Source organism: Chenopodium quinoa, unplaced genomic scaffold, assembly GCF_001683475.1.
Source record: "Chenopodium quinoa cultivar QQ74 unplaced genomic scaffold, ASM168347v1, whole genome shotgun sequence".
In the NCBI taxonomy this organism is placed as follows: Eukaryota; Viridiplantae; Streptophyta; class Magnoliopsida; order Caryophyllales; family Amaranthaceae; genus Chenopodium; species Chenopodium quinoa.
This window is the reverse complement of record NW_018743099.1, coordinates 2,243,121-2,255,915: the sequence shown is the minus strand read 5'-3', so window position 1 is coordinate 2,255,915 and position 12,795 is coordinate 2,243,121. Positions and strand designations below refer to the sequence as shown.

General features: G+C 31.4%; 1 protein-coding gene across 7 annotated transcripts; it reads right to left on the bottom strand.

The window, feature by feature from the left end:
• Positions 1-5,554: 5,554 nt before the first annotated feature.
• LOC110731870 lies at positions 5,555-11,094 on the bottom strand. Of its 7 annotated transcripts, XM_021911775.1 has the most exons (4): positions 10,779-10,977; positions 9,427-9,640; positions 6,019-7,189; positions 5,611-5,917 (listed from the first exon to the last, which is right to left on the bottom strand). In XM_021911775.1, exon 3 carries the CDS (start codon positions 7,177-7,179, stop codon positions 6,037-6,039), a length of 1,143 nt encoding a protein of 380 aa, XP_021767467.1. In that variant the 5' UTR covers positions 7,180-7,189; positions 9,427-9,640; positions 10,779-10,977; the 3' UTR covers positions 5,611-5,917; positions 6,019-6,036. The 7 variants fall into 7 exon arrangements, with proteins under 7 accessions (XP_021767470.1, XP_021767472.1, XP_021767469.1 ...); XM_021911778.1 differs by lacking the exon at positions 10,779-10,977 and adding an exon at positions 10,998-11,094 and having other exon boundaries at positions 5,555-7,189; XM_021911780.1 differs by lacking the exon at positions 10,779-10,977 and adding an exon at positions 10,998-11,086 and having other exon boundaries at positions 5,555-7,189; positions 9,427-9,603.
• Positions 11,095-12,795: the final 1,701 nt, after the last annotated feature.

Below are 12,795 nucleotides of genomic sequence, written 5' to 3'. Positions count from 1 at the left end.
GGAGTTTCAAAACTGATCAAGTTAATAGGTTCATAAGGGAAAAATTCTCAAATCAAATGGGACTTTTTATTTGTGATCTTTTAAACCAAACACGGTCATAGTATATATTAGCTTAAGTTCCGTGCAATGCACGATTTTACTTAACCTAATTATGAATTACAACGTTAATTTAACAATAATTTGAAAAAAAAAACCTTGTATATTATAGGTATATTTGATGTGAAAACTTATTTATCATTATTAAACGTTTTCTTAAAAAATGTAAGAAATTGAATGATTATACGTTTTTATTTTGTAATGAAAATTTATGTTGATTACCATCACCCGTTCCTATTTTGTTGGCATACTTTAATTTGACCGGAACAATGTTTTATACAAAATTGATTGACTTTTTTTTTGGCGATATTTAATGATCAATTTATATTTATAGTTGTTGAATAGCAATGTTATCTATTAACCTATACTAAAAGCAAATCCTTCCATGACACTTGTCATCATTACCTTGTGAAAAATTTTCTCGCCTTTTTCACATCTCTCTCTCTCTCTTTCTTTTTTTTTTTTTTTTTTTTTTTTGTGCAAAATCTTTAAGTAAACTATTTATACCTTCTGATATTTTATTTCCAGTTTAACAATCATATTCCATATATACCCAAATAAAATATTTCTGAATATCTTTTATATACTTTATATTTTGTAATATTATTGTCAAAAATATTTAACAACCGTGTATTACACGGGATTTAAACCTAGTTATTATTATAAATAAATCAATAAACATATACTAAGCTAAGTGTCAATCCCGGTCTAAGCAAAAATAACTTTCAAAAAAATAAATATATACAAAGTTGAATGATAGTATATTCTAATATATTACCTTATACATAGTATATATGAAAGATATGTTAAAAGAATTTTGTTGAATGCAATATAGAATATACTTCATATATATAATTGCCAAAAAAAAATTATGAAAATTTGAAAAATAAAAAAGGAAAGCAAAAAAGACGAGAGAATTTTCAACCAAAAAATGCATGTGTCATTTTTGGTTTCGCCTTTAGTATATAGTTATTGATTTTATTTTATAATGAAAATTTATGTTGATTACCATCACCCGTTCCTATTTTGTTGGCATACTCTATTTTGATCAAAACAATGTTTTATACAAAATTAATTGACTTTTTTTTTTGGCGATAAGCTATTGAATAGCAATGTTATTATTATTATAAATAAACAATAAACATATACTAAGCTAAGTGTCATTCCCGGTCTGAGCAAAATAACTTTCAAAAAAATAAATATATACAAAGTTGAATAATAGTAAATTCTAATATATTACCTTATACGTAATATATATGAAAAATATGTTAAAAAATTTTTGTTGAATGCAATATAGAATATACTTCATATATATAATTGCCAAAAAAAAATTATGAAAAATTGGAAAATAAAAAAAAGAAACTGAAAAAAATGGGAAAATTTTCAACCAAAAAATGACATGTATCATTTTTTATTTCGCCTTTAGTATATAGTTATTGATGATTATACTGTAATAAATAATTCGAATTGGATGTATCTAATACTTTTCCATTACCATAAATAAAGAAAGATACCAACCATTTTCCCGAAAGAACACTCCAGTACTCCACATGATTTTTATTTTTTTAATTGATAAATAAATATATAACTCTTTTTTAGGTAATGATAATTAGTGTTTATATTAGACTAGACACTTCATATGACTTTTGTTGCCTTCCATAATTATCACTTGGGAGATTGTAGCACTAAAGACTAATTGCCGTTTAAGGTTCACAAGAATTGAAATCCATTAACTTCATAGATCTATATTTTTATTTTTTATTTTATATCAAAACTGCAATACATTCTTTGTAAATTGTAACATGCACAAGTGCACAACATAACTAGATCACTAATCATAAATTTAGAGCACAACATATACTAGCTTAAGTCCCATATATTATTTTGGGTGTTTCAAAAAGATCTACCCATATTGAATATGTTCCATTTTTAACTCAATTTTTTTTGGAATTAATTGGTTGTGGATTGATGACATGACTTTAAGTAAGGAAATCTCTACCTTGAATTATGCAATTATAACTTATGCTTTCCCAAAAAAAATAAAAAAAACTTAAATAAGTAAACTAATTATGAATTATTTTGTACTTTAATGTTAGATTCCAAATATTCTTCTTTTCTTATTTTATGTAATTGATTCCATATGAGACTAACATTATGAAATAGAGGGATTAATAATATCTATATTATGTTTTTTTTTTTTATAGAATTTTTTACCTTTATTTTCTCCTATAGTCATTCCAAAATGAAATTCTTCTAAAATCAAGTTTAAAGTTTCTTTTTGTTTGCCATTCCTTCCTCAAAATTAAAAAAAAAGTAAAAAATAAAAAAGCTCAAACTTGGGACAAGGGCAACTATTTATCAAGAGGTTTTTCAGTAAAAAAGACGTTTTTTTTCTGTGTTGGTGCAAGATCTATTCAATGATCGTAGTTTCGATGAAAGAAACCCTTATTTGATTTTTTTTTTGAGTATTTGTTAAATTTAGATTTCATTTGTAAATCGATCTCGCATGACTTTTTATTAATAAATTTATTTATTTCAAAAAAAATTAAAATAATGTCGATCGTATTTTGAACCATATATTCTCAAGTACATATGTACTCTTTCTTAAAACAATTTATACGTGTGATTAATGACAAGATCCTTATCATTAGACTCTACACAAAAAGAATTACATGCAATAGCAGGCACTTGCACTCCCATTCCCACTCAATCCTTCTCCCAAGTATTCAATTCTCATAATATAATGGTCCATAATTTCATATCTTTGATATAGTACATGAATTATGGACCTCATCTTAATCCACTATATACTTGTGTTATATAAGTAGCAAACTATAGTCCACAAAGAACTATACTAAGCAATTGGTCTCCCTCTCAATCCTTCTCAAAGCTATAAATACATCAAATTCAATTGCTAATTGTTGATGGTTGAGCTCGTAAGGAAAATAGATATTTTATTAGGTAATGAAAACAATGTTGGCAAAATGGGTTGTTAGATCTCAAGTAGATCATAAATTAAACTAGCTAAACTACCGTATATGCTCACATGGGAGTGAGGAACCTACCAATCAACTACTAATCACAATCTAAATTTTATATTAATTTAATCAGTTTCTCGGAAAAAGTTTTCTGCCAGAACAAACAGAACCCTAATAGTAATGTTAATCATTCATATAATTGTTCGTACTCCATATAAGAGATCAATAACATCACCCAAACAACATTCTGTGAAAATTTAATTCTCATTTCAACCAAACAAGCCGTAAGTATCTTCGAGTGGCATTGTCTTTAGTTATGTGTCAAAGGTTCACTGAAATATCCTAATCAAAATATTCTAAGGACACACGTACATGTGGGGTGATGTGTCTCTATTCTCATCATTAGATATACGTGGGAGATGTGGCCTAATCTTAATGGTCAAACTTGATCTAGAAAGAGAGGGAATATAGGAAGATGTCCCCATTTTAGGGGAATTTGGAAGAAATAACATGATTTTCACTGCGCTAACAACAAAGAGATGCAAGACTAATTGTTCTTCATTTATGTTATTGTAGTACATTTGTATATATGGACGGTGGTGTGAATTTTAATTTTTTAATGCATGTTCTTTGTGCTTGATTGGAAAGAAATTAATGAAAGGACTTTATGTCTTGAAGTCCAATCGATTGAACAAGTGTTGATCCAATATTTTTAGTTTTTTACTCAATCATCTTTGTGTTGATGTTTTTCATCTAATTTTGATGCTGTAGGCCAAATAAAAATTGTGGTTAAATCATGAAATTGATATTAAATTCTAATTTTTACTAAAAACATTCATTGACAAACTTAAAATTCCTTATATTATACTTGTCAAAAAAAAAAAAAAAAATTCCTTATATTATAGGGTTGATGGAATAGAGGGAAGAGAAAAACACACATTAATGTTTATGATATATATATTCATGCAATTAAAATAATGATACAAATATACTAAGTATTAATTCAATAATGCATAGCAAAATAATGCGTTATATTAATGCTTGATTGATACTTAGTATTATCACACTATCATCCTTTCCCCTCACGTTCCTTTAATTTCTCCAAGCATTTTTTTTTTTTTTTTTTTTTTTTTTTTGAAAACAAGCATTTTCTACTTTTGTTGTAACTTTAGAGCTAAAGGTGCATACATCTTAATCTTTTGATTTTGCAAAAATAGATCTAAATTGTATAAAAAAAAATCTTGAATTTTGATTGATTATAGCCAGCCCCTCCCCCCCCCCCCCCCTCCCTCATTTGTAACACAAAGATTTCATCATTTATATCAATAACAATAATTTTAATTTAATAATAATTAGATTCAATAAGCAAGTCTTATGCTTATTGAATAATACGGAGTACTAAAAACGGAGTATCAAGGTATACTTCGGTACTTTAGCACGTACTTTAAAGAAGATATTAAACTAGGTAAATGGACAAATTAATTGAAAAAACTTTATCATTGATAAGAAGAATTATTAAGTTGTTACTATGTATGATTTAAATTTTATAGCGTAATCCATCCATTAACCTTTTCTAATCACCTTTTCAAAAACGTGTTATAACTTACAAATATATATAATAATAATAATTATAAAAAAAAAAAAGGAACATAGAAAGTATAGAGTATGTTTAGTTGGACTAACACTAAACAAAAGTGGCTCACATTATTTGAAAATAAAACCTCTAGTACTATTATTTACGCATGTGGTCTATATTAATTAAATAGATTATATTTTTCTGCAATCTTTTTATCAGTTAGATCAAGATTCTAGTAGTTTAATCTTGTAACATATTCAAGTGATTTATAAGTTTTATGAAGATCACAATATCATGTTTCAAGCTCAATTATTCCCTCGTTCGATTGATCATTACTTATTAGGGTGGTCCTTCAATATAGGGACCACTCAATTTTTTGTAATTTGTACTCCATAACTTGTTACTCTTCGTTGGTTCATCCTAATCATAGTTGATCTAGATTTTGGTATGGAATTTAGAAACACAAGCAAAATTACATTTCACAATATTGTCAAACGAATTCAGTTAATTTGAGTTGACGTGGTTGAAAATTGTGCTCTTAATCACTTAGTAACACTCCATTAGTTGCTTAGTGCAAAAGTAAAATGATAAATCTTATTAGTGTCCTATATTAGAGCAAAAGCAAATGATAACCTTATTAAAATAAAGTTAGAGACATGACCTCATATAACATGACAAACTAGAAAGGGAACATATAATTATTAATCAGCAATCCCCTAGATGATTGCCACAATACTGTTGTGGACATATTTGCGAGTGACCGATGAGGTCTTGACCTAGTAACACGGATGGAGGGTCTATATACGATAAGTCAGTAAAAGTGTAACACATAGTGACTCATCAACAACTACAGCTCATATGATTCCACACTCATCTATAAAGCACTGCGATCAAGCACATTCCATTTACGTAGCAAGTCAGACCACGAAAGAATGCATTGATTGTTGAAAGATAAAGAGATTTTTCTTGAAAAAGAAGATGGCAATTTTCTTAAATGTAAATATGCAAACTATACATGGGTGATTCAAATTGAATTTGAAATGTTCCTGACCTGAGAAACCTAAATTTACAACAGCAAGCTCAAATTAAGCTCACTAAATTTAACAGGCCACTAAAACATAAAGAAATGAAGAGCTAAACATAGCAGAGCTAATTTGAACCTGGCAATCTCCAACTGCGACCATGATGCCACCTTCAGAGCAAATCGCTTGAGACTACTGCCCTTCTGACTAATGATCAGTTATCATTACGCTGGTAGATGAAGGTTCTGCATATGACAAAGATTGATCGTATACACATTATCAAGATAAAGCAAAGAAGGTATTAAGCACAGTAAATTATAAGAGAAGTTCCCCCATATCTCATTACCCATTCAAGATTAATATTTCATAAGCGGTCTCTCCTAAACCCAGATTGGGTTAAACGACGTCGCTGTCTTGGAGCGGATGAGGTGCCTGGCTCTGCCTCATCCGCAAACACATTCATCTCATCATCGTCTGTAAAGCTATCATCACCATCACCATCTTCATCTTGTAGGCCAAGAAGATTCTCTCCCCAAAGGTACCTCTGCCGGGATGAACCCCCTGATGAGCGTCTATGCCTTGTCCATGGCCGAGAACGACTCCTTGGTCCTGCCAAGGATTGCATAGATCCAAGCATCTGGAAGAAAAACAAGGTAGTAAACAAACGCCCACTAGCATCTGATGATGTCCTCTCCCTTTCAACTGGTGGCCTATCTCTATCATTGTAATCTATCACATAATCACCGAGCACAACAGCACCTGGCATAGCTGATCGGATAGCACTAACAATGTCATCATGTTCTCTCTGATGCTCCAAGTGTCTCCAAGCTCGCTGTCTTGATGGATCAATTTCAGCAGGTCGAACTTTGGGATGATCACGCCTTGCGTGCCTGCGCAACTCACGATAGTTACCTACAAATGTGCATGATTCTCGAGTACAGCTCCGAGACTTCAAATTTAAATGATTACGAGCCTCTTCTACAACTGTCACCCCTAATACATCTCCCCTACATAGAGGACATTTTAAATTTGATTTTTTTGCCAGTTCATCATGTTCCAACCTATCCCTCAAAGATTCGAAATTTTGTCTTCCTATAGCCTGTCGTTCAATATCATAATCAGCAGAATCACTGGACCTTCTAGTTGAAATGATTCTATTGCCTCTGTTGTGGGCCCTATGAGGCACAGGTAACTCATTCCCAAACAATGGGGTTAATTGAGGGTCAGAAACCAGGCTTGAATCCTGGAGGTTTGTAGGATCAAGTGAGGCATCTGGTGAATTGGTGTTGGAGTCTGTCTTGAGTTTCCTATACCGATCCAGGCAATTTGAATGCCTGTAACTTGTATCACAGACATAAGATCTACAGCCTTTTGCATGTGAGGTGCACAAAAGAAGAACTGCATTATGAGGATGTTCCATGCAGATGGGGCACAATGCTGCATCCCATTCCTTTTGCACATCACACACATCTGCATCCAAGGACATGCTTCTTTTCTTACCGGCCATCTTGTATGCACTGAAGTATCTCAGAAGAACATATTAGAGATCTTTTCGAAGTTAAGACAATCAAAGAATTTCTTAGAGAAGATATAATTATATAAACAATTTATTGGATTGTGGAAAGGATCCTGGCACTTCAAATTTTCGGATATCAGAACCAGTAAGAGCAACAGTGTACCAATGTACATGACAAGTATGTAAAAACCAAAACACTCATCTAGTCACCAAAGGCAGCATATACGATTATAAAGTTATACCAATATCTATAACAAAGTCCCAAAAAAAAAAAAAAAAAAAAAAAAAAAAAAAAAAACCATTTTATTATACATAGTTTTTAATCAGTAAAATCAGTTTTAATTGGTAAAAATAGTTTCGGTTCAATAGAGATCAAGTGGAAGAAAGCCTAGTAGACTAGCAAATTGGGTAGTAATTTCGAAGTCTTGGGAGCATACATATAGAACGTGTAATATCAGCCTTTAGGCGTATTCTCTATAGCCATCATCATCACCCAATCCTCAAAAGAATATAAATATACTCCTAGGTAAACTAAAGTAATATAATAGTTTGATAGCGTAAACAACACCTATCAAAAAATAGGTTTAATTCATTGAGGCAATCCAATCTCACAAACTTCACATAATCCCATACTTTGTACTTGTTGGACTAAGCTCTTCCAACAGGCAATTATATCCTCAGGAATACACAAGCATTATATTACTATATGACAGAAAACACATATACTAGAAAGAAAAATAAATTATATTCGCCATTACCTTGGTCTATATAACAAGTTACCCCAGGAATCAGAATACTCTAGATCAACCCAGAAAAAATAAGTTGCAACTGTACAGGCAAAGTAAATGCATATAGGTCTACAGGACAAATTCCTGCTAGCATATACCCTATTATCATTCTAAAAAGTACAGGTCAGACAACCTAAGAGATATAAGATATATACAAGAGTTCCAGCTTTCCTTTATGCTTCCAAGCTCCATATCAAAGGCTAAACTAAAAATTTAACATCCTCAAAAGTCAAACGTAACAGCATGAGCTATAAATTACATCCCTAAGCTTTCCCACATCCATCAACTTGAGTCCTTGATGCTGTTATTAGCATCCACAAACAACTCAAGTGAAAATGTAAACAGAAAACAGGCAAATCAACAAGTCTAGAAAAAGGATGATACATTGAAACAGGCACGAGCATTGTGTCCACTTGGAGTACAAAAGAGGGTGAGCATGATGTACACATGGCTGACATGGGTTCAGCCCAGCAATCCACAATGCGTCAATACATCAGCACAAAGAAGTAGAAAGAGTCTAAACTAATGATCATCTGTCCCCAATGCACTCACAAATCTATCCACAGATCTGCTAATTATATTCTCAAAATGGGCAGCCTATGCAATCACCAATACTGAAGCCACAAAAACATTTCACCGTCATACCCATATCGGCCTTTATAAATTGTTTTTTTTTTTTTATTACTAAAATTACAGCAATCCACTTAGTACTATTTATTAGAAATCCAATATGCAAAAATAATTCTCCAAGTACCTGTTCACTTATGCATTTTTTTCCCTTAATAATAATTACACTAACCTCTTTGAAAAAAGGCTCTTCATATTATATACATATATTGAAGGTAGACCATGCCCTCACTAATAAAATAGACAGCACAATCTAGAAAGTTGACTGCCTAACTGGTACAGCTAACAAACTACGAAGTATGTTTCATAGATCAAGTAACTATGCCAAATCCTCAACATTCTAATAAATGCATAGATATTACATTTATACCAAAAACATAGAATTTTCTACTAATAAAAAAAATATTTACAAAAAAAAAAAAAAAAAAAAAAAAAAAAAAAACTGAATCCAACTCTTTGACATGTGACCATGTTCTACAAAAGTACCTGAACCTGAGACCTGAGTAACATAGATGACAAGCATAGAAGTTTGCATACTGCAACAAACCAAAATGAAAGAGGCAGATGACCACCGGAAAGATCAAATCTTTTACCAAAACAAAAAAAGTGAAGAGATTCAACTTCAAAAATAATGAAGTTAAAGTAGTCAAATGTCAACTATTGTCTCAAAGTACACAGCAAGTTTGAAGACAAAGACTAGCAACTAAATGAAAGATCATATAATTTACAAGCAATGGCTTCAAGCAAGGGAATACGCAATTACAATTAAGTAGATCACATTGACCCCAGTTTCACATTACAATTAACCACAAGTGACACTTACCAAATAAAGGATTTGAGAAGAAATTTTCTGAACTTGAAGCTCCTGAATATTTGACAGTGAATGATAATACCACGCTTACAGTATGCAACACAAAGTAAAAGAAAGGAAATTCCTCATGCAACGCTCCAATCTGTGTAAGTTTATATGCTTAATCTACAAGTCTTGGTGAAAGAGTGCCTGGACAGTGAATCAAATGATCTCTTGATAGTTAATACTGCAGAACAAATTCACGGACATTTTCAGGCTGCATTGAATTCGAATTATAAAAATTTTCAAAGAAGGAAACCACAAAATCAAAGCATGACATCACAAATTTGAAACTACATATGAAAATAATAATTTCCAACAACTATTTTAAAACGATAAAGGTGACCATACAATAAAAGAAGCAAGAACTAGTAACCAGAACCTCAAAAGCTTTCCACAGCAAACCAAGAAGAAAAAAGACACAGCACACTTCAGCATTAAAACAGCCATCAAAACAGTGCCCAACCTCAGTTCCATACAAAATACCATGATACTCTATGATATACGCCTATAATACAATATACTCTACATTATTACGTAATCTATCAAAATGTACTAGATTCAGACCTAAGCTACCAAAACAATTACCCAACCTTGAATTAATACAGAATAACATCAGATTCAGCCTTAAAATAGCACTCAGGAAGTCAGGAGTCAGGACGATTGCCCAACCTCGACTCAATGTAAAGTGTACTACAGGGCTCCCAAATCACATAATCTATGTTCTAAAAGTGTGATCCCATACTTTATCCAAATCTTTTGTAAGAAATGGAGCATCCTAATTTAACATCATCAAGAATGAACTCGATTTCGGTCCAGAGTCAGCTGTAATGTTATAGCTAAAACTTAAAAGTATACCAATCAAGCAATACTTAAAGAGTTCAACATCATCCTCCATCAGAAAATTGTCTACATTCCTGTTCCATATTTAATTCACATGAAAACCCAATTTCCCAAACATGGAATTTCTTCTTCCCAAACAAACTTCCAGTAAAAACATGCAAAAAAATAAAATCAATTAAAATAAAAATAAAATTCATCTAAAAAAAACTTATCACATCAATCATCAGACAATTGAATATATGATAACAGATTTAACCCAACAACTAAAATTAATCACCAAGCCCTAACCTTAACCTTAACCCTAACCCTAACCCTAATCCCCTAAACATAAATCAAAGTTCATTCCGAAATTGATCAAATTCAAATTATTTAACCGCATAAAAAACCAACCAGGTGTATCAAATCACAACAAATTAACCACGAAATGAAGAAAACATGAATTAAATTGCAAGATTTAAAGCAAAAGGGCTCAAGATTTTTACAATAATCGGTTATCTCTATTCGATTTGGCTGAAAAAAGATTGAAGGATTGATTTAACGATCAGAAATGGGGTTGAATTTCAGTGGCGTAATAATGCCGACATAGAGGATGATGATGAAAAATTGAATCAAACGTGTTAGAATTTTTTCTGATTAAATTATTTATACAGCATCAAAAAAATAAAGAAAGAAAGAAAACAGAGAGTTTATCGAGAGCCTACTTGGTTGTGTAATTCCGAACTGCCTTTGGCATTGAGACTAGGCATGGGAATTAACATCACGTATCAAACGAGTCACATCGAGTTGGGTTCGAGTCGATTAGTGAAATTAAGGGATTGAACTTGTCTTTTTTGTTGGGTTGGATTTGGGGATGCTAATCGAGCGAATCGATCACGAGCAGAGGATTTCTCGACTCGTGCTCGTTAAGTGGCTCATTTAAAGATTTAGGTCTTTTAAATTTCAAACATTTGCTGTTTATATTTCTCTCTTTATATAAATTTTTCCTACTAAAGTGTATTAATTTAAATTTATTAAATTTTAAGGTAAATTATTATTTTTAAAGATAGAAGAACAGAAAAATATTCTTGTACACTTATCGAGTTTCGAGCAGAATCGAGCAAGCACGAGCCGACTCGAGTCGAGTGTTGACCGAACGTTGACCGAGTTGAGTTCGAGTCGATCGCGAGTTGCTCGGCTCAGTTAGCACAATAGCACCCCTAGTCGGATTATATGTAATTACAGGTTAATTTTATGCGTTGAAATATACACAAAAGGTAAAGGATTGATCTTTAGGTATTCAATCTTATTTTCTTGGGTTTGAATTATATAAAATAAAATAATTTTAGAGAACTTTTAATTGAGGTGTTGCCTAACGATGTCACTTAAGGTCACTTAGTTTGTTGAAATCAAGGAATCGAGTTAGTGAATGATTTTGATTAGTTGACCGGATATTGGTAAGTTAAGGGGTATTGATGTTTAATGGCAAATGTAATTAAATTCTTTTCCATGAAAGCTATGGTTTGAACTAGCAATCACATGTAGACTATTCTTTCTAACAGAACCCTATCTCATTAAGTAATTTATTGTGGGATGATTTAAAGTTTTCCAAAAGCCCAAATGGTATTTAGATTTTTTTTATTTTTTTTTAACCGTCATATTTTTAACAATAAAAATTGTTAAAATTACTGTCAAATTGACCATGTTACAATAAAATAAACCTAAGCCTGCTTTATACAAGACTTGTGTAAGTTTAAACCCCATATTATACGTATACTTTGTGACAAAACCCCTAGTATGAGATGAGCTCTAAAATGGAGACGGTGGTGGAGCGCACAAGGGGCGTAGTTAGACCTGTCAATCGTGTCGGTTGGGTCGGATTCGGGTCGGGTCGCTCCAGGTCACGGGTCATTTCGGGTCACGAGTCGAGAAATGCTCAACCCTAACCCAAAGTTTCGGGTTCGGGTCAACCCAACGGGTTTAGAACAATTTTTTATTTAATTTTTTTGGCTTATTTTAAAAAATATTGATGTTTCAAGCTTAATTTGTCTTTTTTTTTCCAATTTTTTAATCTAACATTTTCACCATATTATTTTTAGCCAATACATTTTACTTAATTTAAATCGTCACCATTTCACCAAAGCACATCAATATCTAACTAATAAAAAATGATAAGGAAAAATTGTCAAAAATAATACTTGTACAAACTTTGAGTGGTCCGCCAAAAACAAGTCAATGTTTTGATTATTTTTTAATAATAGAAACTTTGGGGAGTATCCGCTTTAAACAAGTTATTTTACCTGCAACCTGAATGCCTGGTTAAATTATTTTTTTCTTTTTAATAAATTTGTTTAACAATGTAATTAACTCTTAATAACAACTTTAATTGTGGTTAGTTAACAATTAAAATATTTTAAAAAAATTTCTTCGAAAATAAAATATATATATATATATAAATATATATATATATAACAATTCCTCCACCAGCCACCACCTGTAATACCCCGAATTTTTATACGTATT